General features: G+C 42.6%; 1 protein-coding gene and 1 long non-coding RNA gene across 4 annotated transcripts in view; both read left to right on the forward strand.

Moving 5' to 3' along the window:
* The first annotated feature begins 780 nt into the window (after positions 1 to 780).
* Positions 781 to 8378, forward strand: LOC138442713 (uncharacterized). The gene is made up of 3 exons (XR_011257844.1): positions 781 to 857; positions 1317 to 1547; positions 7408 to 8378. It is a non-coding gene; the product is annotated as an uncharacterized lncRNA (long non-coding RNA).
* Positions 8379 to 10838: 2460 nt separating this feature from the next.
* Positions 10839 to 27331, forward strand: part of AFF1 (ALF transcription elongation factor 1) — a 196140-nt gene continuing 179647 nt past the window's right edge. For 2 of the 3 annotated variants that reach the window (XM_069594633.1, XM_069594637.1), the window contains exons 1-2: positions 10839 to 11104; positions 24124 to 24197. In XM_069594633.1, the coding sequence (XP_069450734.1) occupies positions 24160 to 24197 (38 nt within the window). In that variant the 5' untranslated portion in view covers positions 10839 to 11104; positions 24124 to 24159. The remainder of the gene's footprint in view (positions 11105 to 24123; positions 24198 to 27331) is intronic. The other variant, XM_069594634.1, reaches the window with a different exon arrangement.

The raw sequence follows: 27331 nt of genomic DNA on the forward strand, positions 1-27331 counted from the left end.
CCCTCTTCCTTGTTCTTTTTAATTTTGTCATTTGAAACTCCTCTTACATAGATGCTGGCACATTGTACTTCTTTTCTTCACATCTCTTTTCTATGTTTTTTTCTTTGTCACTTCCTGCTAGCTTTTCCATTTGTGAGTTTCTAGAAGAAGCCTGCAAACTGCAGTCCATGGGCCAAATTCAGCTTACTATGTGTTTTTTGTAAATAAAGTTTTATTGGAACAGCCAGACTCAGTCATTTATGTACATTTTTGTACTGTCTTTTGTGCTGCAATGGCAGAATTAAGTAGTTGCAGTGGAGGCCATGTGACCAACAAAGCTTAAAATATTTACCACCTGGCTCCTTACGGAAAATATTTGGCAACCCATAATCTAGAGGGCAGGGATAATTTTGTTCTTTCTGTCCTGAAGACCTAAATGTTCCTTGCCCAGTTTTGGTAAATAAATGAATAGATGAATAACCCTTGAAAGGCAGATTATTATTTCAAAAGGTGAAACAGAAAGATTATTTTGAAAAGATAGAAACTGAGCATTCTAGCTAAAGAGAACAGAAACAGAATAAACAACGAGAAAGAAGTGAAAATCAGGGGTAGATTTTCAGTAGAGCAAAATATTTAACACAAGCGAAGCCAAAAAGACTGCCTTAAGAAGTATTCCAGGGAGTCTTGAGTCTAGAATGGGGAATTGGTGCTTAATTCTCTTTGCAATTGCCAGACATGTCACGTGACCAGAAATATGCTTACAGACGGCCCATGTGGCGGCACTGTGGATAGCAGATTAGAGAGAGAGGAGAGGTGGAAAACTGCTCAGAGGCTGCTGGAGTAGTGAAATGAAAAGAAGCTGCCTCAATCCAGGGATGGTAAGTTTGGAGAGAGGAGGCAGCTTGTCAGAAAGCCATCCGTTTCAGAATCACAGACTTGGTCGACACAGAGTGCCCCACAAAATTCTAACTGAATTATTGGGCAAATTGTTCAGTCTGAGTTCCTTCATTTGTAAAACATGGTGATTCAGTCTGGATGAAACTAGGAAATGAACTCTCCTGCCAGTAGAGAGAATTTAATAGGGGAACTAGTTGAAAGGTACAGACTGGAGAGCTAGCTGTTAGACGCAACCAGGGAAGGTGAGACTACCGAGGGATTAAGCAACTGCAGGAAGCAACAGCCACACCCAAGGCTGGGACTGAGGGGGAAGCATTACTGGAGCCCAGGAGGCACCGTCACCCATCTGGGTCTGTGGGAGCTGGCGGTAGGGAGGAGGGGCAGCCTCTGGGTCAGAGACAGGAGCAACACCCTGGAGTCTTCTCTCTTCCTGCCTCCAGGCTCCTCCCAGCACCATCCATTGGCTGGACCCAACCGAAAGTCCATCTCCCAGCAAGAAGTCTGCAAAAGGTGGTTTGCAAGAATCAACCCCCTGTGATTCACAGCACAGTAGAGGAGGAACAGGGGCTGAAGGAGGGAAAAGAGCAACTCACCAGCACACAGACGGTTACTGTGAACACCTCGGTTGAGATTACATCCTGAACTACTACACAGTATGCAATCAGTAAATGGTAAGTGTTACTTTTTTTTATTACCGTATCTTACTTTTCTATCATCAACTTTTACTCTTTTCCCTTTCGTTTCAGACGTGTGGAAGTATTTCTAGTTTCTACAACCTACCAGGAACTCTGTCGCTCTGGGACTTGTACATGTTTACTCCTTCTGCACACACAGCACGGCGCCCTGCCCAGGCACACACATTCTCCAGCTCCCTCTTTCCCTTTATGATCGTCCTAGGTTCTACCTCTGGCAGGCTGTCTTCCCTGAGTCCACCGGTTTTTGTTAGATGCCCCTGTCGAGGCCCTGAGAGCATCCTTCTGCATGCCTGTCCCATAGCATTGAGCAGTCTCTGTGACAACGATCTATCTATTCTTTGATTGCTCTGTATTAGTTTTCTGTTGCTGCATAACAAATTATCACAACAGAGAAGTCTAAAACAATACCCATTTATTACCTTACTGCTTCTGTAAATCAGAAGGCCAGTATACTTGACCTGGGTCACTGCTCACAATCTTATTGGCTGAAGTCAAGGTGTTGTCCGGGTATATTCTCATTTGGGCTTCCCAGGCAAGGCTAGTGGTAAAGAGCTTGTCTTCCAGTGCAGTAGACATAAGAAACATGGGTTCGATCCCTGAGTCAGGAAGATACCCTGGAGGAGGGCATGACAACCCTCTTCAGTATTCCTGCCTGGAGAATCTCATGGACAGAGAAACCTGGCGGTCTATGGTCCATAGGATTGCAGAGAAACACAACTGAAATGACTTGGCATGCATGCACGCATCTTCATTAGGAGGCTTAACTCGGGAAAGATACCTTGCCAAGTTCCTTGGCAGAATTCATTTCCTTGCAGTTGTATGACAGAGTCCTTTTTTTTTTTTTTCCGCCAACTAGAGGCCAAAGACCTTTCTCAGTTCCCAGAGACCTCTGCCAGGTCCTTGTTTTATGGCCTTCTCCACAACATAGAGGGCTTCCCCGGTAGCTCAGTCAATAAAGAATCTGCCTGCAGTCCAGGAAATCTGATTTCAATCCCTGGGTCGGGAAGATCCCCTGGAGAAGGAAATGGCAAACCACTCCAGTAGTCTTGCCTGGAGAATCCCATGGACAGAGGAGACTGGTGGGCTGCAGTCCACTGGGTCTCAAAGAGTCGGGCTCATTCCTTCGAGGCTGAATAAAAGCATCTGCTCTAGTTTTGAATCTCTCTGATTTCCTCCTTTGGCCCTTATATCTTCTTTTTTTAAAAGAGCTTGCCTGGTTAGATAAGACTTACCCACACTCAAAGAGAAGAAATTAAACAGCAGATACACAACAGGAGAGGGAATCTTCAGAGCCATCTTAGAATTCCATCACTGGGGACTTCCTTGGTGGTCCAGTGGCTAAGACTTGGTGCTCCCAATGCAGAGGTCCCAAGTTCGATCCTTGGTCAGGGAACTAAATCCCACATGCCTCACCAAAAGACCCTGTGTGCAGCAAATAAAACAAGGAAATATTTTTTAAAAAGAATTCTACATTCTTCTTTGAGATGTGAACTCTCCAAGGACAAGGATAGTCTCTCATTTGTCTTTATATTCCTGTGATTGAACAGAATTAGCACCTGACACTTAGTGGTGGTGATTTATTCACTCAGTCATGTCCAACTCTTGAGACCCCCATGGACTGTAGCCCACCAGGCTCCTCTGTCTCTGGGATTTTCCAGGCAAGAATGTTGGAGTGGGTTGCCACTTCTTTCTCCAGGGTATCTTCCCAACCCAGGAATTGAATCCTGGTCCCCTGCATTGCAGGCAGACTCTTCTATTTGTTTTTTATAACTTATTTCTTTATATTTGGCTGAGCTGGGTCTTCATTGTTTGTGGGCTTTCTGTAGTTGTGGGGGCTACTCCCCAGTTGTGATGAGGCTCCTCATGGTGATGGCTTCCCTTGTGGTTGGTGGGCTTTGGAGCACACAGGCTTCAGCAGTGTGGCGCATGGGCTTAGTTGCTCTGCAGGATGTGGGATCTTCCTGGACCAGGAATCGAACTCATGTCCCCTGCATTGACAGGTGGATGCTTAACCACTGGACCACCGAGGAAGCCCTGCAGGCAGACTCTTAACTGACACTTAGTGGCCATTCAGTAAAAGAATGGAGAAATGAAACAGAAGTAGGAAGGGAACTTGTAGGGAAGGGAGATACTTAGAATGAAAGTTAAATATGACTTGGGGGTAAAGGACTTTTTTTGATAACTATTAAACTTTAATTTTATTAATGTATTAAACTCAGTTTTCTACAATTTGTATTTGTGTGTGTTTATTTTTATTTAGTTTTAAATTGAAGTATAGTTTATTTCTGATGTTGCATTAGTTTCAGCTATACAGCAAAGTGATTCAGTTACATATGTATATGTTCTTTTTCAATTGCTTTTCCATTATAGGTTATTACAAGATATTGAATGTGGTTCCCTGTGCTATTCCTTGTTGTTTATCTATTTTGTATATAGTAATGTATATCTGTTTATCCCAAATTCCTAATTTATTCCTCCCTCCCCCCACTTTCCCTTTTGGTAGCCATCAGTTTGTTTTCTGTGCCTGTGAGTTTATTTCTGTTTTGTAAATGTTCATTTGTATCCGTTTTTCAGATTCTACATGTGAGTGATACCATGTGATGTCATATGATGTCTGTCTTTCTCTGTCTGACTTGTTTAGTATAATCATCTCTAGGCCCATCCATGTTGCTGCAATGGCGTTACGTCATTCTTTTTGATGACTGAGTAGTATTCCACTGTGTGTGGTGCATCCTCTTTACCCATTCCCCTGTTGATGGACACTTAGGTTGTCTCCACATCTTGGCTATTGTGAACAGTGCTGCTACAGGGCACATGGGGAACACGTAAATTTTTTAATTAGAGTTTTCCTCTTCTCCAAATATGTGCCCAGGAGTGGGATTGCTGGATCATACGGCCACTCTATTTTTAGTTTTTTAAGGAACCTCCATATACTGTTCTCCATGTTGCACCAATGTGCATTCCCACCAACAGTGTAGGAGGGTTCCCTTGGAAATAGTCATTTGAACCTGAATCCTGGGTCTTTAAAGGTACTGGCAACCAAAGTTGGAAACCAAATAGGAGGAATTAAGTTGTGTGGGTTGTGGAAGAATGAATGAACAGAGTGAAGAACTATGAGCTTCATACTAGGTATGCTGAGTATGTTTTGTCTATGGGACAACCCTGTGGAAATTTCCTGCAAATATATGAGAGTAACAGTTTGGAACTCAGATGAGAGAGATGGATGAACTGTGTAGTTAAAGTTGTACCATAGTCTTCAGGACCCTTTTACCCCCATCTTGCTCCACTGGGAGCTCACCACACAGTGGTGCCTCAGCATAACTTGGTTCTTATATTCTGGTTCTGTTTGTTATTTCTTTCCCTTTTTCGTTTTCCAAATATTTGATTTTCCCATCATCTCTCAGCTTACTTATCCTATTCCTATTTAACCCTCCAGATGTAACTGTCAGAATGAAAACCCATTGCCAATTCCCTCAGGCTTGCTGATATAGATTTAACTGCAATAGACATTGGTTGGGATGTTTATATTAAAGGAAATCAACCCTGAATATTCATTGGAAGGACTGATCCTGAAGCCTAAACTCCAGTACTCTGGCCATTAGATGCAAAGAGCCAATTCATTGGAAAAGACCCTGATACGGGGAAAGATTGAGGGCAGGAGGAGAAGAGGGAAACAGAGGATGAGATGGTTGAATGGTATCACCGACTCAATGGACATGAGTTTGAGCAAACTCCGGGAGATGGTGAAGGATAGGGAAACTTTGCGTGCTACAGTCCATGGGGTCACAAAGAGTTGGACACAACTTAACGACTGAACAACAACAACAACAAAGAATATAACCTTGAGAATCCAGAAAAGTTGGATTCAAATACTGTCTCTGCTATTTGAAATGTATAATCATGATAGAGATGAATAATCTCTCTGAATTTATTCCTTCTTCAAACAGGAACTAGAGCTATACACGTATTTTCAAGGGGATTTAAAACAAATTATTTATGAAATGTTTAGTAAACTGTAGGTATTCACAAATACCTACAGTTTTTATTTAGAGAGAAATACGGATTTGGACTTATATTTTACTCTAGATTCACTAGCATTTTCCAAATTACAATTTTAGATACTAAATCAATTAACAGTACTATCATATAACTCAAAAATATTCATAATCCCTTTGGGGTTGGGGAATAGTGTATAGTAGCAATAAATAAAAACTTGCACATAATATAAAACTCATTGTACTTGTTAGAAAAAATGAGGTCAGAAAAAAAATAAAAGTAAGGTCAGGTCACTAAGAACTATGTTTTATGCAAAGTGTTCATGATAAAATGCAGTTACTTTAATTACAATGGTTGTGCACTTCTTGCAGCAAAAGATAGCAGGCTTACATTTGCATATTTGCCTCCCAAGTAGATATGTAAAAGCTGGGAATTTCTGTGTCTGTCTACAATCTATGCCCAGCTCTCAGTACAATTTCTCCCATGGCCTCAGGGATTAGGACTACAGCCGCACTGTCTCCTATTCATCTTTATTTTCATCTGGCAGCCACAGTAGTCTTTCTAAAATGCAACTTGATCAAATCAACCTTCACTTAGGATGAAAGGAATGCTCCCTAGGTTGGCACGTAGGGCCCTTCACCACCAGTTTGCCTTTGATTTTTCCTATCTTCTTATCACTGCCCTTCATAATCTTTGCTGGAGGTCCTACTTCTCTTTCTTTTCTGTTCTTTTTTTTTTTTTTTTTTGAAACTGGCTCTATCTCCCCTGCCCTTTGTCTGGCTTAGGCCAGTACTCCTTTCTTCCCTTCACTGTCCCCTGCTCCCTGTCTACACCACCTTCCCCCATCTGGGTTGAAGTTTTCAACCCAGTGTATACTTATAACCAAGTGTATGCTTGGTTAGGATTTATCCGCCAGTTTGGTTAGGACTTTCTTACATGTTGAAGTAATTCATTCGCTTTGAAATATACATGCAGTAATTTTGGAGTAACGTCATTTAAACTGCTGGTTTACAAGACTCAGGTCTTGCTGACTACAGAGTTTAGGAATATTCCAGGCTGCCCAAGCAAACAGCTGTTAGTGTTGTGATGCAGGCACATTTCCCTTCAGTCTCAATCTCAACATGTATTCCTACCCTGCCTTGTACAGTTCAGGAACTCAGGATACAGCCTATGAGCTTCACTGAGTCCCTGGAGATTCATTTGTTTGTTTGCAAAATTTAAGTAGAATCATGGCTGAAAAATTTCAGGTAAAACCCCAGGAGTCCTTACACAGAGAGGCAGCTGGAAAAGTTCCATAGTTTATTACCAAAAAAAAAAGGCAAAAATTTTTTTCATTTCTGTTATAAAAAAAGATCACTTATGTCAGAGACATGCTTCACCTAAGCAGAAACATGATCAGAAATAAAATGACTAAGTTGTAAAGATGAAGAAAGTGCTAGAATTTTAGCCAGTGAACTAAAAATGTAATTGAAGAATTCCTATAATGAAGATAGAGAGCTAACAAAGTGTAATGTCTACATCTCCCTTGCATAATCCCTTTTCAATTATGTCATACATTTTTTGAAAATTTAGATGTAGCTTCCCTGCTGGCTCAGATGATAAAGAATCTGCCTGCAAGGCAGGAGAACTGGGTTCAATCCCTGGGTTGGGAAGATCCCTTGGAGGAGGGCATGGCAACCCACTCCAGTATTCTTGCCTGGAGAATCCCATGGACAGAGGAGCCTGATGGGCTACAATCCATGGGGTTGCACAGAGTTGGACACTGCTGAAGCGACTTAGCATGCACTCAATCACTATTTAAAACAACCTGCTTATTAACTGATTATATACAATTTGACAGGGAGAAAAGGCAGAAAAGCAACTTAAAAACTCACAAGAATGACTGCTTTTCCTTTATGGTGACTGCACCTATGAAATAAAAAGACGATTACTCCTTAAAAGAAAAGTTATGACCAACCTAGACAGCATATTAAAAAGCAGACACATTACTTTGCCAACAAAGGTCCATCTAGTTAAGGCTACGGCTTTTCCAGTAGTCATGTATGGATGTGAGAGTTGGACTATAAAAAAAGCTGAGCGCCGAAGAATTGATGCTTTTGAACTGTGGTGTTGGAGAAGACTCTTGAGAGTCCCTTGGACTGCAAGGAGATCCAACCAGTCAATGGTAAAGGAAATCAGCCCTGAATGTTCATTGGAAGTACTGATGTTGAAACTGAAATTCCAGTACTTTGACCACCTGATGTGAAGAGCTGACTCATTGGGAAAGACCCTGATGCTGGGAAAGATTGAAGGCAGGAGGAGAAGGGGACAACAGAGGATGAGATGGTTGGATGGCATCACTGACTCAATGGACATGAGTTTGAGTAAAGTCCAGGAGTTGGTGATGGACAAGGAGGCCTGGTGTACTGCAGTCCATGGGGTTGCAAAGAGTTGGACATGACTGAGCGACTGAACTGAACTGAACTACCTTTCCAGAAATTAATTAATAGAAGTATGCATTGGAATTTTCTATTTACCTACCTGTTTCTGCAAGGCACCAGAAGCTCATGAAAATAGGTGCTCTGTGTCATTGATATGGCCCATTCCCTAGCACATTGCCTTGAAAATATTCCTATCAATGTCATGAGCTATCCTCTGAACCAAAGCTACATCATCTTCAACAACAACAAAACCTGCAGCATTACATCCCTCACCTCCAAAAGCAGTAAAGTCAAATTATCAAACTTACACTGTCAATGTTATTTACTAAATTGACTACAGATTGAAGGCATTAGGAGACTTTATTGGATTAGGAACACAACAAAGGAAAAAGTTTTAGATTGATTAAAAAAAAAACCCCTTCAGATTATAAAGTATGACTAGGTTTATTAAAAAGAATGAAATAATCTATTTGCAACAACATTAGTTCAGTTCAGTCGCTCAGTCATGTTTGCAACATGAATGGACCTAAAGATTGTCACACTGTGTCAAATGAGTCAAAAAGAGGAGAAATATTGCATGATGTCCCTTACCTACCGAATCTAAAAAATTATACAAATGAACTTATTTACAAAACAGAAACACACTCACAGACTTGGAGAATGAATTTATGGTTGCCAGCAGGGGAAGGATGTGGGGAAGGGATAGTTAGGGAATTTGGGATGGATGAGGTACTCATGGAGCTTCCCAGATGGCGGTAGTGGTAAAGAATCTGCCTGCTAATGCAGGAGATGCAAGAGATGTGGGTTCAATCCCTGGCTTGAGAAGATCCCCTGAAGGAGAACATGGCAACCCACTGCAGTATTCTTGCCTGGAGAATCCCCATGGACAGAGGGGCTTGGCAAGCTACAGTCCACAGGGTCGCAGAAAGTCGGACACGACTGAAGCAACTTAGCAGGCACTCATGCAAGTACGTGCTGCTGTATTGATAATGGATAACCAACAAGGACTTACTTTATTGCACAGGGAATTCTGCACATTGTTATGTGTCAGGCTGGATGGGAGGGGAGTTTGAGGGGGAATGGATCCATGTACATGTATGGCTGAGTCCCTTTGCTGTCCATTTGGAACTATTGCAGCCTTGTTCATCAGCTACACTCCAATATAAAATAAAGTGTTTAAAAAATAAAAAAATGGGAGGTGGGAGGGGGTTCAGGATGGGGAACACATGTACACCCGTGGCGGATTCATGTCAATGTATGGCAAAACCAATACAGTATTGTAAAGTAATTAGCTTCCAATTAAAATAAATAAATTTATATTTAAAAATATGACATATATTTTTATTTATATATAATCTTATACATATTTTGCAATGAAATATATTAATTCCATAACAAAAAGGTTAAAATATTCGTTATGATTAGAATAGATATCAATCTTTGTTAGAAACATCTAAGAAGTGTGCAAACTGGCATCTGTCCGGGGTGATGGCTGTCCCACCTGTCTAGGGAAGACCTCCAAAGCTTTCACCCAGAGGCACAGTAGATCTCATCAGGGGCGCCTTAATTATTGTAGCTGTTAAGGTAGATCAATATAATTGTGGGAGCATAGGGAGTAAGGAAAAGAGTTATATTTTGCAAAACAATCCATGGGATCAAGCAGCCAAGAGTTTAATTTGGAAATGCGAATATCTATCACTTAGCTTTTCAAACAGTGTTTATGTGGACAATGAAGAAATCAGGAGGGGCAGAGCAACAACAGCAACAGATGAAAAAACAGGGCAAGAAAGAGGAGTTATTTTCATACATTATATTAATTTATATTCTATTGCATATGAAAAAGGTGATTGTCTTGATCCAAATGATTTCACCCATTGAAACCATTAGGGGGGGACTTCCCTGGTAGTCCGGTGGTTAAGACTTCAGGTTCCAATGCAGAAGGCAGGGTTCAATACCTGGCAGGGAGTTAAGATCGCACGTGTCTCATGGCCAAAAGGAGGAACCATAAAACACAATACTGTAACAAATTCAATAAAGACTTTAAAAACGGTCCACATTAAAAAAAAAATCTGAAAACATTTTAAACCATTAAGACATGGGAAAAATCCTGTCTAGGCCGTTTGATGACATCTTCCTGCATCCTTTTCAGGGAGGAAGGTGAGACGCCACTAAGAGTTCAGGAGGACGCTTTCTTTCCTATGTTCAACAAGGGATTGGGTAGCAACTAGGCAGTAGCCTTCTTTTTGGATCTGTTTGCCAAAGCCCCAGTACCCATTAGAATTTTCTGGGGTTGGGCTGCTGAAGAGCAAGAACTGGGGAGGCTGGATTTGGGAGGCCTGGTTTCTCGTGCCACTTTTTAACTTGCGGACACTGGGCACACTATTTCTACCCCTTCGGTTTCATTATTTGGGAGATGGCAGCAATACTGTGTCTGTTTCATGCGGCTGTTATGACGATGAGCTGGGCTTGAGTGCGAAAAGCTCTTTACAAACCATTTAACCCTCTCCAGATGTTAGTTATTATCATCTTTCTACAGAATAGGACACTGCAGAAAAGACTCCTTGACACTTTTAGTCAAAACTTGACCCTAAGCTCATTCTCGCTGCAAAGCGAAAGGGTTGCGGTGCCCCGCAGCAGGCCGGGGCAGGGTCACCCACGCTGCCGGTGTACGGTCACTGCAGTATTCATTCCTAGAGGTTGCTGGCCCTGGGTCCTCCCACTGGTCTCCCGCGGAGGGCCCGCGCAAGTTCCTCTCATCAGGGTGGTGCCAGGGAGAGGGCGTGGGCAGGGCGGGGCCGAGAAACTCGGGGTGGGGCGTGGCCTCCCGGGGAAGGGCGGGGCCTCGCCTCCCGGGCGTTCCGGGGGCCGCCGGCGCGCGGGGCTAGCCAGCCAGCGAGCGGACGAGCGCGCGGCCCCTGCGCACTCGGCCGCCGCCCGCGCGCGTCGCTGGCACAGCTGCGTTCTCGCCTCCGCGGCTGGGCGCCGGGTCCCACGCGAGCCGTCGCTGAGCGCCCCGCGCTCCCCGCACCTGCGCCCCTTCCTCACCGCAACAGGTCAGGGGCGGGCGGAGGCGGCGAGGGCGCGCGAGCAGAGAGTGGAGGACTCCAGGTCTGGAAGGTGAGCGGAATCCTGCGCCCCGCTACCCCGAGCTGGAGGTGGGGGGGTTGGGGTGGTCATCCCGGTCCCGGCGCCGCGGCCGCTGACTTCTGGGAAGCCCCGGCTCTCCCGCCTCGCAGCCGGCTTCCCAGCACGCTGACTCAAGTCGCTTGGCGTTCCCACTTTTCCGGTGGGAACCTTCGGGGAGAACGGGCGAGGGAGACGCCGAGCTCTCTACCGCCCTTACCAATTCCCCGCAGGTAGCGTCTAGAAAAACTGGGGAGGGGAGCGCAGGAAGAGACCCGTCCTCCTCCCCACCTCTCTCACTCCGCCGAATCCCACGTCTGCCCGTGCGCCCCGCGTCTTGCGGAAAGATGTTCATGTATTGGAACCTGGTCCCGGGGTTGCGTAATAGAAGAGTCCCAGAAGTTTCTCTGCGGAGTGGGGGTAAAAGCGGGGCTTTTCTCTTCTCCGTTACGAGGCCCCCTCCCCCCTTTATCGTCACCCCTCCCCCACTACGTCTAGGAGAGAGATTAGTGGTTCCAGTCTCCTCAAATTGTGATCGAGATGGAGGTGTGCGGCGGTGGTCCGCAGACTCCAGAGAGGGAGGGGAAAAGTTGGAGGCACCTTCTGAGACCTGCTTCTGGCGCAGAGGGAGACGGCGTCTGCAGAGCGTGGAACTGGTTAATTTCCCTCGGTGATACATTCTTCTTGATGTCTGAGCCTCTGACTGCCACACGCTAGCCCTCCGACTTTGCGAGCGCCGGGGTTGGCGAATTAGGAGGGAGAGGACCTGGAGCGTTACAGGAATCATCCTTTACCTTAAGGTGCTTGGGAGTTACGTTAATGAAGCTTCGAGGGACCTGCAAGGGGTCTTGCGACTTTCCTCCTGGGTTAGTCTCCGCAAACCCCGTATTGTTATGTAAATTGCCCTGGGAAGACCCTTGGCTTTGGAGGTGGAGATGAGTCCGGTCTTCCGGGAGCCCATCTCTGTTGACGGGTGGGGGTGGGTGTCGAAGTGGGGGTGGGGAAGGCCTTGCAGACGAAGTTTTTTTTTTTTTTTTTAACAAAACAGTGGGGTGGGATAATCTTAACCCAGTTGGTGCACGTTGCAGGAGGGGATGGGGGCGGGGAGGATGGATGACCTACCATCAAGAAACCAGACAGATTTAAATCTTAAAGCCGAAACCGTACATTAAGGCGAAGACCCATGGGTGTTTCTTGAGACGCTTGGCAGGTGAGAAGAGCTCAGTAATTGAGGCAGAGAAACGCCAGGCAAGGGACCGGCCTGAGAATGTGGGTGATTTTGCTTGTGGAAGATTGTTTCAGAACAAGGTCAGGCAGAGGTGGTAGAAGGTACGGGCGGTGGTGGGACCCTCCACCCTACTCCCGGACCTACCTGGTGTCAGACTCCGAGTAGCGACAGAAGTCACGAAAAAGAAAGACCCTGGAACTCGGCAGTCTAGTTCTGCTTAGAGGCTTAAGAATACCTAGGCATGCCCTTTTTCAATGTTTACTTCCTGTGTCTAATGTATTTCCTTAGCTTGCCTTTCATCTTTAGTGGAAAGGGTTCCTTGAGTGGATATTCTGGAAATTCACAGGAGAGTTGGAAACTACGAATGGTTTGCCTGCTTTCATTTAGAGGTGGTGTCTGTTTGCCAAGGTCGGAAAGTATTGTATTCGAAGATAAATATGCAGAAGAGGAATGGGGAGAACTAAGAGATAATGACCGAAGAGAATGAAGAACAGAGAAAGTAGGAGAATAGATAACTAGTACTTAAAAAGCTAATTTGGATTCAGCTAACTGAGGAGAGAGGGGACCAAGGAAAGAATTTGAGACACGTTGGTCACTTTAGGACAAAGAGGTATTGAAGAGTGGGACACAAGGTTTTGGAGAAAAAAATGAATTTAAATATTGGGGACTTCCTCACCCCTCCACCCCTTCTTTTCTTTTTCTAAATAGAACTGACAGCGATGATGTGGCTGGAGATATGCAACTTGGAGGTGTGTTGCTGTGGACCCTTTGCAGGAAGAAAAGAACTATTGCATATCAGAATTAATACGTCTTATTCATTCACTGTGGCAATTGAATTTCTGTAGTGTCTTTGGCATTTGCTTAACTCTTCAATCTGTTAAAAAATGCTCTTAACTCTTCAACCTCCTAAAAATACGGTTTTCAAGACTTACATTGTGTTAATTTTGAATACAGAAATCATGAAGGGGCTGAGAATTTATGCAAGAGTAAAGATCAGGTGATTTTCAACATTGCTTTCTCTTACAAGATGTAAAATATGCATGCATTTCCACCAGAAGTCACTGTTTGCCACCAGAAGTCACTGTTTCGTTGTGAGGTTATGAGACCTTTAGTAGTTAGACTGTGTCAAAACTGGCTTTCTCTTCTGTTTCCTATTAGTTTGACTGAATTTTACAAGGAGTTAGTGGAGCTAAAAGTTATTTTTATTGACTAAAATACTTGCTTAATTTGGCTTTGATTACATGGAAGAGTTGTCTAAGATACATATATATATATGAGTTATCTTTATTAGGAACATTTATAAGTTACTGGAGCCATGTGATTGTTTAGTTGAAGTTATAGTGCTTTGGGGATTGAAAAGATGAATTAAAAAAAAATAAACATGGGAAAGGCAAGCTTGTTTTCCATATTTTAAAGACACAAATGAAAAGCGTTTCATGCTCAGCTCTCATTTTGTGCTTTCATTGATCAGATTTGCATAATGCAAGTAAGTTGACTTGATGAAGTTAGTCCATTATTTAAATTCCAAATCTTTAGGTTTGTGCTGTCACTTGTGAAAAGGGTAGAACTAATTTATATATAGATATCTGGATTGTTATAAGACATACACAGGGGACAATATACCCTGCAGATGTCCCTTAAGGTATGGCATCATAGCTCGAAAATCCTTACTATTGAATCTCTACCCTGAAAAATGTCCTTGAATTCATTTGCTATCTTAGTATTTCTGTTGAAGGTAAAAGCCCAGAGTTCCCCTATTTTAAGACTAGACCGTTAACAAAATTTTCAGGAGATTGAGAAAGTATGTTAGGCAGTTCAAATTAAGGAACTGCATTGACCATACTCATAGAAAGTTTTGTAAATAAATTATATTTTTCATTAAATTATAAAGTCAACAATGACTCCCATTCTCAATGATATTTAATTGACCGTGGCTTTCCAGCAGCCTCTTTTTAGATGCAGCAGTAGCTTATTTAATATTTGCTGAATTAATATTAGATTTTATTACAAGAGATTACATAAACCCTGTCATCTGTTTACTAAAATTCTACCACCATGCAGAAGTAAACGTGAAATATTTAGTTCTTTGTAGGTACATATCTTTATTCCTGGCTGTTCATAAGAGCATAAGAGATTGTTATGGGGATAGATGGGGAACCATGAGGCTCTCAGGCCTTGAGAGTTGCTAATAGGCATTTCTGTTTTATGCCTTAGGACAGAACTCTTTCAGTAGTGTTCTCCAGGGGAAGAAAATCAGCTGATTTTCTTAAATTATCTGGCCCATTTAAAACATGACTAAGGATTTCTTGCTCAAGCAACTTTTTCCTATTAAATGACTGAGATTATTGTGACAAGTGGAGTCCAGAGAAATCAATTACATCCTTAATGTAATACCTCATGTTCATTCCCGATACCTTATAAACATCCAGTATCTTCTAAGTGCCAGACAGTGCTCTCAGCATTGGAGGAACTGAAAACACCAGGTTAAGGCAGAGAAAGAGCCCATGCAGGTGGAGTTTACATCCACAAAGCACGGAGCACCACAGCTGTTTACCAGTGGCGTTCACATGACATATCATTTAAGCCTAATTGCAACTCTGAAGTTGGAGTTCATTTTCCATTTTAAAATCAGGAAACTGAGTTGAAGAAGTTAAGTGACTTGACTCTGTGACTCAAAGCCTGGTGCCCTTTCTACTGTGGTACACTGTTGGCCATGTTGATATGTGGTTTCCTGTTTTTCAAGAATTATAGCTCGATTCTCAAATATAAATAGTGTTTCTCCTAGGCTAAGTAATTCTTTCTAATCATTATGGGAATAAAAAAGCAGGTATTTTTATTTAGCATTTGGGATGTACATTTGTGACTCCAAAGCAGAATATGCAGCCCTATTAAACAGATATGTGGTGCTTATTTGCACCAAATAAAGACCCTTACCTTCCTAAAAATTACATGCAAGGGCTTAGGAGCCATCTCTGTTAGGGCTTCAAATCTATTATTCAGGTTACAAAAGGTCAATTCAAATCCCTATGTAAATCAGGATATACTCATAACATTTTTCTATTTTATAGATATGGTGAATATATGCAATAAAGTGGTGTTTTTCAAACTTACAGTAAGCATCTGAATCTCCTGAAAAACCTTTAAGATTCACATATGTCTTTCCCTTTCCCACCTCCACAGTTTCTGATTCAGTAGGTCTGGGGTAGTGCCCAAGAATTTGCACTTGTAACGTGTTCACAGGTGATACCGATGCTTCTAGTTCTGGAATTACACTTTGAGGAATGCTGCAGTATAGCAGAGGATTTAAAAGCATGGTTTCTAAGCCAGACAGCTTGGGCTTGAATCTTAGATATGCCACCTACTCTAGCTGTCAGACCTCAGGCAGATTACTCAACTTCTTGTCAGGCACTGTGAAGGCTCTGACATTTTACCCTGCTTTCAAGCTCAAAAGCTAACCTGCCACAGTTTCATGGACTCTTGGGAATGGCTTTATTACTTGTAATAATGGCTATAGCCAGACTATTACCATTTTCTTACACTGGTTCCCTAAGACCTAGTTTCCAAAGAGGGGAGATGTGGAAAGAGTCAGATGGTACCTGCAAACACAGTGGAATCCATATCTTTGGGAATCCTAATCTTTTATGATGGGCATATAGCACACCTGCCCTTTGCTCCATAGGGAGATATATTTTTCAAGGCTGTTCTCTGTATAAGCATCCTTAAAGATCATTTGGAATAAAGACGGTTGGTGCCTCTGCGTATACAATATGAAGAAATGACCCATGGAGAGTTGGCGTCCGACACTCTCCCGTTACCTTAGACAATGGGTTTAAGATACTATTGTATCTCCCTTTCTGGATAGTTGGGTAGATTAAAGGTAATGTGATTTGGCAAGTACTTGAAGCAGAACATAATAAGTGCTGCATAAGTATTTCCTATTACTCCTGAAGAAGAAAAAAAATTTGTTAATGGTAAGTATTGCCTTATAAGATGAAATAATTGTTTTACTGAGTATCCCTAACTTTAAGTTCATTCTAAGACATTTCTCTGGTGGGTCTAAATTCTAAAATAGGGATGATGCATTGTACAATATTTTACCATTCCATGGGGAATGAGGCAGAAACATTTACTACCGACATTCACCTGCTCTCCACCTCCTTAGGTCACACGAATCACGTGACTAGTTCTGTCCAGGGGGCTGTTCGTGAGAGTAACATGTATTTCTGGACTGAAGCTTTTAAGTGGCTGTCTACCTCTCGTTTACTATGGTAAACTCTGCAGCCGCGTTTTGAGATCATGGAGTTTCCAGCTTGGCCTTTTCCAGCTTAGATTTCTCCGTGTGGAGTGAAGCTCCCTGCCTCCTCCCTGACCCCTCACCTCCTTCCCCCCACCATATGCAATGAACATAAAGAATGACCAGGAAATAAGTTTTTGTGCCATCAAGCCACTGAGATTTGGGGCTTAATTTGCCACAATAGCATAACCTTATTGTTGTTTAGTCATTCAGTCGTGTCTGACTCTGCAACCCCAAGAACTGAGCTCACCAGGCTCCTCTGTCTGTGGGATTTCCCAGGCAAGAATACTGGAATAGGTTGCTGTTTCCTTCTCCAGGGGATCTTCCTGACCCAAGAACTGAACCAGAGTCCCCTATCACTGAGCCACCTGGGAAGCCCAGCATAGCCTAGACTATCCTTACTATATTCCACTACCTATAATACCTGCTTAATGGGAGAAAGTTGACAGTAATTTTAAAATACAGGCTCTGGGCATGTATATATAAAGCTGGATATGGAGCTTATATTCTGTTGAGGTATGAGCCATCAACACTTACATATTTATTTGCTTATTTAGCAGAAGTTAATTTCAGATACGAGCTTCCCTGGTGGCTCAGATGGTAAAGCGTCTGCCTGCGATACAGGAGACCTGGGTTCGATCCCTGGGTTGGGAAGATCTCCTGGAGAAGGAAATGGCAACCCACTCCAGTATTCCTGCCTGGAGAATCCCAGGGATGGAGGAGCCTGGTAGGCTACAGTTCATGGGCTCACAAAGAGTCAGACATGACTGAATGACTTGACTTCACTTCAATTTCAGATAGTGTAAGTACTGTGAAAAGATAAGGATGGCCAACACTGTTCTTTTCCTCCCCAGTGCATGTTCCCATTTTTTGTTGCTAAGAGAACCTTGATTATACATGGGACTAAACTGGGCACCGCCTCAGGTGACAGATCATGTTTGTTCTCAGCCAGTGGTAACAATTTGTATCTTGATTTACCTGTTTCCCCTGAAGCTGGAGGAGGCCATGTGACCTCGTTTTGGTTTTCAGGTAGTAAAGGTTTGGAGAAGGACTTTCCTGATGTGGTTGACATAGCCACACCTTCCTCCTCCCATCTTCCTCCTGCCTTGCATGTTGAAAAGATGTCTGGTTATGACCAGCAACCTTTTGTACCTTGAGATGATGTGCCTAAAGACAGCACGCTGAATGTGGCTGAGCAAGAAGAGCCAGAGTTCCCAATGGCCTCATCCTACGGCTAAAATTATACCAGCAGCCACCTTCCTTTAGACTTGCTATTGTTGCTGTTGTTCAGTCTCTAAGTTGTGTTTGACTGTGGACTGCAGCACCCCAGGGTTCCCTGTCCTTCACTATCTCCCGGGGTTTGCTCAGATTCATGTCCATTGAGCCAGTGATGCTATCTAACCGCCTTGATCTCTGCCGCCCTCTTCCCCTTTTGCCTTCAGTCTTTCCCAGCATCAGGGTCTGGAGAAATTGTTTAGTCGCCAAATCATGTCTGACTCTTTGCAACCCCATGGATGGTAGCTCACGCCAGCCTCCTCTGTCCATGGGATTTTCCAGGCAAGAATATTGGAGTGGGTTGCCATTTCCTTCTCCAGGGGATCTTCCCAACCTAGGGATTGAACCCACATCTCCTGCATGTCTTGGCAGGTGGGTTCTTTACCACTAAGCCACCAGAGGAGTCCAGAAATATTAGAAGCCACTGTTAATTAAGCGGTTATTCCTTGCAGCTAGATACATTCTGAACCCATATAGTATATAATGAAATAGCGCCTGGGTTGGCTGGAGGCACATCAGTGCTACACTGTTTGCTGCATTCAGGGAGGGCTCTTGGAGAACGTGTCGTTTGAGCTGAATGATAGAAGGGCGCTAACAGGCTGTGGGATGTGGGCTTGAGTTTGGAGCCTGAACCTTGTTCAAGGCAGTGTCCACCTTGAAACGGAGGGTTTGAAATGGAGAAGAGGTCGTTGGGGAAATCATGTTACATTATGAATGTCCTGAGAGCTTCATGTGGCGCTGGAGAGCTAAAGGAACTGTAGGCAATCAGGTCAGTTTGGGGCCCTGAGAGTACGAACTGCTTGGGGTAGAGTTCTGGAGAATTCAGATGGAAACAGTGTATGACCCATGACTCACCACTGACACATTGCCAATTACCAAGAGGCTGTTATTCCTGGAGGGTATGTGTGGAAAAGGGGAAGGCAAGCTGACCAGGGACCAGACCAGCCCAGACATCCTCAGACCTCTGGGCAGTTGTTTTCCTCATATTCTCCTCTGGAAACTGGGTCATGGTCATGGGGCTTTGAGACCTACTTAGCAGCTGTTTGTCCAGTGGAAAAGCTTCTCTAATGTATGGATTGTCTTGAACATGTACTTTGGTTGGCAGAAAAATAACCAGGACAACTACTACTAGTGAATGTTCACCATGAGCTTGGCATTGTGCTAAAAATATGACACCCATTTCATTTAACCCTACAGCAACCCCCAGGAAGCTCCATGTTAATGAGAAGAAGGCTGAGACCTTGAGGTCATATAGCTAGGAGGTTGCCAAGCAGGCCTTTAAACCAGCACATCATTGCAAAGGCCCCTGAGAGTAGGTTCCCAGGACTGTGCTAGTTTTGGAAGCACTTAATGGCCTAAAACCGGAGGGAGGTTCATGAGGGAGGGGACATGTGGATACCTATGGCTGATTCATGCTGATACATGGCAGAAACCAACACAGTATTGTAAAGCAATTATACTCCAATTAAAAATAAATTTTAAATATAAATAAAATGTTAAAAAAACCCTAAAACAGAATATTTGAAAATATCCTGAGTCTTGTCTTTTCTTTTTGTATTCCTCTTCCCTTTTCTTCTTTCCTTGTAACTGTATATGTGTATAGTGTGAGTGTCTGTAAAACTTCAAAAAAAAAAACCAACTTTTTTTTACTTGAAATGTTTTTCCTTCTATTTTGGGGAAAAAAGCAGTTTGATGTATGTGACATTTTTATTTCTGAATAAATTTGCATGGCAAGAGGCTGAAAGGACTGTGGAAGGGTCACTTAAATAGATCTGACAGAGTGCATTCCTACATGAAACAGTCTGTGTCAGTTACGTAAAAGTTAAGACCGACATTGCTGACTTAAATAAGAACTGCTGTGTACTGAGTGTCCATGGTGTATCAGTGTGCTGGGCATTTTAGCTAGATTTATAAAGCACTGTTCTTGGTGACTCTGTAAAATAGGTCGTTTTTCCATTTTACAGGTGGGAGCACTGAGGCTGGTAGGGCTTAATTTGCCCAAAGTGATCACCTGTCTTGCTTAAGCTTCCCTTTTTTTTTTTTGCTGTACAACATTACTGTGTGTTTAGAATAGAGCCATGTTGGAATCTTACCTGCTTTAAATTTTTAGAAATTATTTTATTTATTTGGCTGTTGGGTCTTAGCTGTGGCGCATAGAATCTCCGTTGCATCATCCGGGATCTTTCATTGTGGAGTGCCGGCTCTAGTTGCCACCTGCGGGCTCAGTAGCTGCGGCTCAGTTGGTTGCTCTGAGGCATGGGGGAATCTTAGTTCCCTGACCAGGGATTGAACCCACGTCCCCTGCATTGCAAGGCAGATTCTTGACTACTGGATCACTGGGGAAGTCCCTTACCTACTTTTTCTAATGAGAGGATTTTAAACAGGCTCCCCTACCCCCACTTATTTTTCTGCTTTGTCTTTATAATCTGGTGAAAATAATATTAAAAAGTATGAAGACTTCAGGAAGATCTGATTGTCAGTATTGATGGGTCAGGAAAATTCCCCACCCCGTACCATTATACTTAGAGAAGAAAATGTTTACGCAAAAAAAAAAAAAAGAAAAAAGAAAAAAAAAACGTTTACGCAGATAATAAAAGGATTCATAGCATACAGAATAAAAGATGAAAGTGCTGCTTTCCAGAGAAACCACTATCAACAGTTGAGTGTATGTGTGTTAAGGGTGTGTGTTATGCATAAATATCAAAAGAAAACATTTTCTTTTCAAGCAGATTGGCTCACAGTGTACATTTTGCTCAGCATCTTGTTTGGATAAACCTGTTTGATGTTACGCCATGTTTCATGTATCATAATTTACCCTTTCTGTGTTGGTACGTGTTAGGTTGTTACCAGTTTTCTTGCTATTACAAGCATTTTATTGGAGAAACCTTCTTGTACAAATATGGCTATTTTTAAGAAAGATTCTTTGAAGGAGATATTAACTGAAGGATATACTAGTGACCTTCCTTAGCTGCACTTTAGGGTCATAACTTTCCTAACTACAGTAAGTCTCCCTTCTAACCTAACTAACCTTGTATCTGAATATTCATTGGAAGGACTGATGCTGAAGTTGAAACTCCAAAACTTTGGCCACCTGATGCAAAAAACTGACTCATTGAAAAAGACCCTGATGCTGGGAAAGAAGGGCAGGAGGAGAAGGGGAGGACAGAGGATGAGACGGTTGGATGGCATCACCGACTTGCTGGACATGAGTTTGAGCAAGCTCCGGGAGTTGGTGAAGGACAGGCTGAATTTGGTCTTTTCTGGGAGACATGGGTCAATAATCTGGTGGTGATGCAGCCTCCTTGCCCTTGCCTCTGTGGAAAGGATCGAGCCACCAAGCAGGGTTATGAGTCTAAGTTGCACATACAAGTCCTGGGTTGTGCCTACGGCCAGATCACTCAGAGAATGCCTCTTTCACTTTGTACTTCACTCACCCGCCTAAGAAACCAGTTGTGAGACCTGGGATTCTGCTGACTCCTTCTGTCTTAGATGTCTCAAAGTTCCTAGGATGATTTTGTTTAATTTGGTTGCTCAGTCCTATCAGACTCTTTGCGACCCCATGGACTGTAGCCCACCAGGCTCCTGTGTCCATGGCATCTCTCAGGCAAGAATACTGGAGTGGATTGCCATTTCCTTCTCCATTAGGACCATTTAAAAAAAAGGCTTTATTTATTTATTTATAGCAGTTAAGTTCATAGCTAAACTGAGTGGGAGGCATGGAGATGCCCATAGACTTCCCTGTGCCCGCCACCACCCCCAGCTTTACCCCACTCAGCATCTCCCACTGGGGTGGTGCATTTATTACCATTGATGAACATGAGCCCTGACACCTCATCACCCTGAGTGCTAGGCCATCTTTTACTACAGCTCAGCGTGCCTTGCTCCTCACTTCCTTTAAGCCCTTGCTGAAATGTTTCCTTCTCTGACCACTTGATATAAAATTGCAACACCTTACCTCTTTCCTCTCTGGCCCTCTACCCTTCTCAGTTTCTTTCTATGACACTTTTTCAAGTGGAACATCTGTATAGAATGCTTCATCTTTGCTTGCCTTATGTAGTTTGTAAGCTCGTTGATGGCAAGTGCCCATTTCCTTCACTCTCCACTTCTTACAGTAGATGCCCAGGAAATATTTGTTGGCTCAGGGGGCTTCCTTGGTGGTCCAGGGGTGGGGACTTTGACTTTCAATGCAGGGGGTTTGGACCCACATGCCCCTTGGCCAAGAAACCAAAATATAAAACAGAAGCAATATGGTAATGAATTCAATAAAGACTTTTTTAAATGGTCCACACCCCAAAAATCTTTTAAAAAAAAATTTTTTTTTTTTTTGTTGGCCCAGTGAGTAAATGAACAAACAAGAACCTCTTTGTTAGGTGAAAGTGAAAGTGAAGTCGCTCAGTCATGTCCGACTCTTTGCGACCCCGTGGACTGTAGGCCACCAGGCTTCTCTGTCCATAGGATTTTCCAGGCAAGACTATAGGAGTGGGTAGCCATTTCCTTCTCCAGGGGATCTTCCCAACCCAGGGATCGAACCTAGGTCTTCCGCATTGCAGGCAGACGTTTTAACCTCTGAGCCCATGAGACTCCCTCAATAGCCTCGCTCCCCACCTCCTCCTTTCTGCAGCAGTCAGCACTGGGGCGGGTGCTCTTGGCTATTGAGCTGCTAACAGGTGGGGCATCTTCTTTGGGAGGACTGTTTTGGGGACAACCATCATGGACTCCATTCCGACTTCCCTGGTGGCTCAGGCGGTAAAAGCAGCTGCCTACAATTTGGGAGACCCAGGTTCCATTCCTGGGTTGGAAAGATTCCCTGGAGAAGGAAATGGCCACCCACTCCAGTACTCTTGCCTGTAAAATCCCATGGACGGATGGAGGAGCCTGGTGGGCTACAGTCCACTCAAAGAGCTGGACACAACTGAGTGACTTTACTTGCTTTCTTTGAAGGGGAGTGGTGATGGGAATTTGATTTGGAGAATTTAGAAAACTTGCCTAGGGCCACTATAGCCAGCTGAAGGAGTGTCCTACTCCAAAGCATGTTTGACCTTGAAAATTTTACAGCTCTACTAAGGTGAGTCTGATTAGAATGTTTGTAGCATCCATGTTGCATTCTTTCTGGGGGAGGAGATAGACTGACAAATGGTTATCTACTAATAAGGAAACATTGTAGTCATGGAGAGGGGAGATAAAAGACCTTATCGAGAGTCAGTGTAGAGCTGAAGGACTCTGTTCCAGTGTTTCTTCAGCCTTAGGCATAAAGTATGACAGTTAAGCTCTTAAAGTAGCAAGCATTCTAAAAATTGTTACAAATTTAACATTTGTATTTATTTCCATTTGTATCAGATAGTTTGTTAAATTGGTACTAAGATAATTTAGTAACATACCCTTTTGCCTTAAGGATGTTTGAAAAAAATGGAAACTATTTAAAGCAAGTTAGGATAAGAGCAGTAAATTTACAAATACACACAAGAAAGGGAAAAGGAAACAGCTGTTGATGGTGTTAGACACAGAGAGAAAGGTTGTTTCTAGAGATATACAAGATAGGTACCAAGGCCAGTCTGCCCAGGTTGGATAACAACTTTTTTTTTTTTTTTTAACCAGTACTGTTTTAAGATAACTCTCTAGAATTGCTTTGGGGTTAAGTCCCTTTTATGAGTGGAAGTAAAATCTCAAGATTGGCTTTTACTGGGTTCACTTTTTCATTTAGCCTTGAAGATCAACTTTTCTTTCTTGTCTATACTTTTGCCTTCCCCCCTTTTGATTCTAGTGAGATTGTTGACACAAGCTATTATTACCTTAGGCAAATTACTTAAAACTGAGTTTCACTTTTGTTATATATAAAATGGGCTATTTAGTATATGAGGTATTAGTATGTACCTTGCAAGTGTATTGTAATGTTTACATGAAATGTCATTTTTAAAGGCTTGGCACAAATTAGACACTGGGGAAATGTTATTTCCTTTCTCCTGCCTCGTGATAAACATACATGTGCCCATATTTTTCCTGGCTTTAATTGTTTTCAGGCTTAAAATTAAAAGTGCATTTGGCCTTTGGTATATGCTGGCCGGTTTGTTCACACAATTTGAGAGTTGGTGAAGAACCAGCCTATATTCAAATGAGAGCTTTGAGTTCTGTGTCCAGTATGATGCCTTCCGGTTCAGGTGTACCAATTAGTTTAGTTATTTACGTGCTGATGTTCACAGGCTGCTGTTTCTTTTTCAGATGAGCAGACTCATCACTTTCCACTAATTGGCAGCAATGGCGTTTACCGAAAGAGTCAACAGCAGCAGCAACAGGTAACCATGAAGTCCATGATGCAAAGATACCTTGATGTTGAATTTTATAATCAATTTTTCAAAGAATAAGGTTGGTCCTTTTTGTGATTTATGGACTCTCTGGTGCAGGAAAAGGTGTAGAAAACTTCTGTTTCTCTGGATGAAATCAAACCTGTTAGACTGGCTACATATTTCCTTTAAATCTAGTAGTCTCTGAGTCTTGTAACTCATTTCTTTAACATGTGGATATGATATTATATTAGATCAAGCATCCTAATTCTGTGTTCGAGGAACTGCCCCAGGTCACACTGATTTGGGAAAATGTGCGCCTGTTTGGCTTATGCTGAAACAGATATGAGGAAACCAGCCTGGTTGTGAGAAGCCTGGAGGAGGGAATTCTGTCAGGAATACTTAAACAATCAACATCTCTCCTTCCAACTCTGTACACATGGTTGACTGCCTTCTTGCATATCACACATGACCAGGGTTCCTTGCAGGCAGCATATTTATATTCTGAAGCAGTTATTAAGAATAACCAATTTGGTATTCAGAAGGAATTCTTAATATCCCTGATCAGTTTTTATTTATACTATTAGATACTCAAATACCTATTAAAGTAGGAGACATGGAGACTCAGAAATAGTTAATATTTCTTAAGTAATAGATGGTGGGCACTGTGATTCTGGACCATTCTGGTGCTTTCCTACTTCCTCCTCCTTTCTGGCTCATTTAGGAAGCTCTTCCTGCACTCCAGGTGGTCCAGGTGGTCCTGGTGTTGAACTTGGTGCGCTCTCCTCCCCCACAGAGGAAGGCATGTGGCCCAGGCTGCTACAGTCCACGTGCTGCTGGAGCCAGAGGGGAAACTGTTAGCATCCATGTGTGTGTGTGTGTGTGTTTAAGGCTTATTCATAATGTTCAGTTACACATAAGTTTTAAATTCTTATGTAGTTAAATGTCTTGGTCTTTTATGGATTCTGGTTTTGATTGTGCTTCGGAAGGTCTTTCCTATTCCACGGTTGAGACAATAATTTCATGTGTTCTCGGCTGGCACTTGAAAGGTTTCATTTTTTGCATTTAAATCAGAACTTGTAAGCTGGTGGCCTGTGGGGCAGATCTGGCCCACAGATGGGTTTTGTTTGGCCTCTCACCATGTCCTAAATATATATATATATGCCAATGATTTTTACGTAATGATGCAGACTTCCATTTTCTCTTGAAAAATTTAACATCTCGGGGTTTGCATTGCCATAGAGCACCCCTCAGATGGAATCGAATAACTAGCTCCTGCTCTTTTTGAGAAGTCATAAGCTTTCCAATTCAAAACTTCTCAAGTGGTGTGCCATTACTTCTCAGGTGTGCTGAGACTTAGTTCTCCCCAGCCAGAACTCCCAAACGCCCACCCGATATCCTCGTACAGACAGGCATCTGCTCTGTCAGCTTGCCCCCAGGGAGACTTGGTGTTTAAAAAGAAAGAACGAAAAGCTGGGGAAGCTCGGATCCTTTTTAGTTTGCTACAGTTCCCACACAGCTGGGTTCGCCGACGAGTTAGCTGCTTTGCCCTCTTCATTTGCTGCCCACTTTAGGTCATTGACTTTTTACTGTTTTGATCCATCTGTAATTGATTTTAGTGTAAAGTGTGTGTTGTAAATTTCCACATTAATAGGAAAATGAAAAAGTCTGGGGGATGTTAGCCTTTTTTTAAGCAAAAGGCTGACCAGTTGTTCCAACACAATTTATTAAATCATCTGTCTTTACTGATTTGAATACCATGCCCCAAATCCGTCACATTCTCGAGTCTGTTGGTGGACCCTTTTGTGCCATCAGTTGTCTCGTCTGCCAACGGTGCTGTACTGTTTCAGTGCACTTTTATAGATTTTAATATTTAGGCAGATTCTTTGTCAATGCTTTTCATTTTTAGAATTTTTATAGCTAGTCACGTCTGATTACATTTCCACATGTACTCCAAAGTCGTTTGTCATTTTCTAGAAAAATTGTTGGCATCTTGATTGGAGTTTGAATTAATCAATTAAGAGTTGAATTCTATAGAATATTAAAAAACTAGGCCTTTCTACAAAGGAATCTAAATATCAGGTTAATGAAAATGTATTGGGGTGAAGAAATTTTAAATTTCTATTCTAAGACTTTTTGGAGGTATGATTTTTCAACTATTTCTGATTACTCACACTGTATCCAGAGTAATTTCTAGAAGAAGAATCATAGTTTATAACAATTATAATACTGAACAGTATCATCAGTGGCAAGATTAAAAAATATATTTTGTACTCTATTATTTACATTTGTTTTCTGTTGTTGCTAATTGTTAGACTAGCTAATTGCCCTTTGTAGTAGCATTCTAGCAGTTACAGAGCTGTTTTTATTATTTGTTACATTTGTCTTTTCAGCTCTTGAAATCCCTGATGTGGTCCTTTTAATACCCAGTACAAGTAGTAAGTTAGAGGAAATCCTAAATAGAGCTCTATTTTTAGTATATACCAAATAGCTCACTTGTTTAAATGTTTTGTCATGTTCAGTTAAGTTCAGTTGCTCAGTCGTATCCAACTCTTTGTGACCCCATGAATTGCAGCACTCCAGCCCTCCCTGTCCATCACCAACTCCTGGAGTTTACCCAAACTCATGTCCATCAAGTCAGTGATGCCATCCAACCATCTCATCCTCTGTCATCCCCTTCTCCTCCTGCCCCCAATCCCTCCCAGCATCAGAGTCTTTTCCAATGAGTCAACTCTTCGCATAAGGTGGTCAAAGTATTGGAGTTTCAGCTTTAGCATCAGTCCTTCCAATGAACACCCAGGACTGATCTCCTTTAGAATGGACTGGTTGGATCTCCTTACAGTCCAAGGGACTCTCAAGAGTCTTCTCCATCCCCCCCCAAAAACCAAATTCATGTGGAACTGGTCCAGGACTAGCACATATTTTAAAGGAAACAGATGTGTATTGAGCAGGCAGGTATTAATTGCACAAACTAAACAGAAGTCTGAGTGTGAATCTTTAGTCTGCTCAGGGCTACCAGAAGTCATCAGCATGGCCAGAATATTAATGTCATGTGTAGAGACAATATTTGTTTTAGTTCTTACAAATAAACTTATTCCCCTGGCTCCCAGACTTACTAACATTTGACGCTGCTCAGGCTGATGTAC

The sequence above is a fragment of the Ovis canadensis genome, chromosome 6 (genome assembly GCF_042477335.2).
Source record: "Ovis canadensis isolate MfBH-ARS-UI-01 breed Bighorn chromosome 6, ARS-UI_OviCan_v2, whole genome shotgun sequence".
Lineage (NCBI taxonomy): Eukaryota > Metazoa > Chordata > Mammalia > Artiodactyla > Bovidae > Ovis > Ovis canadensis.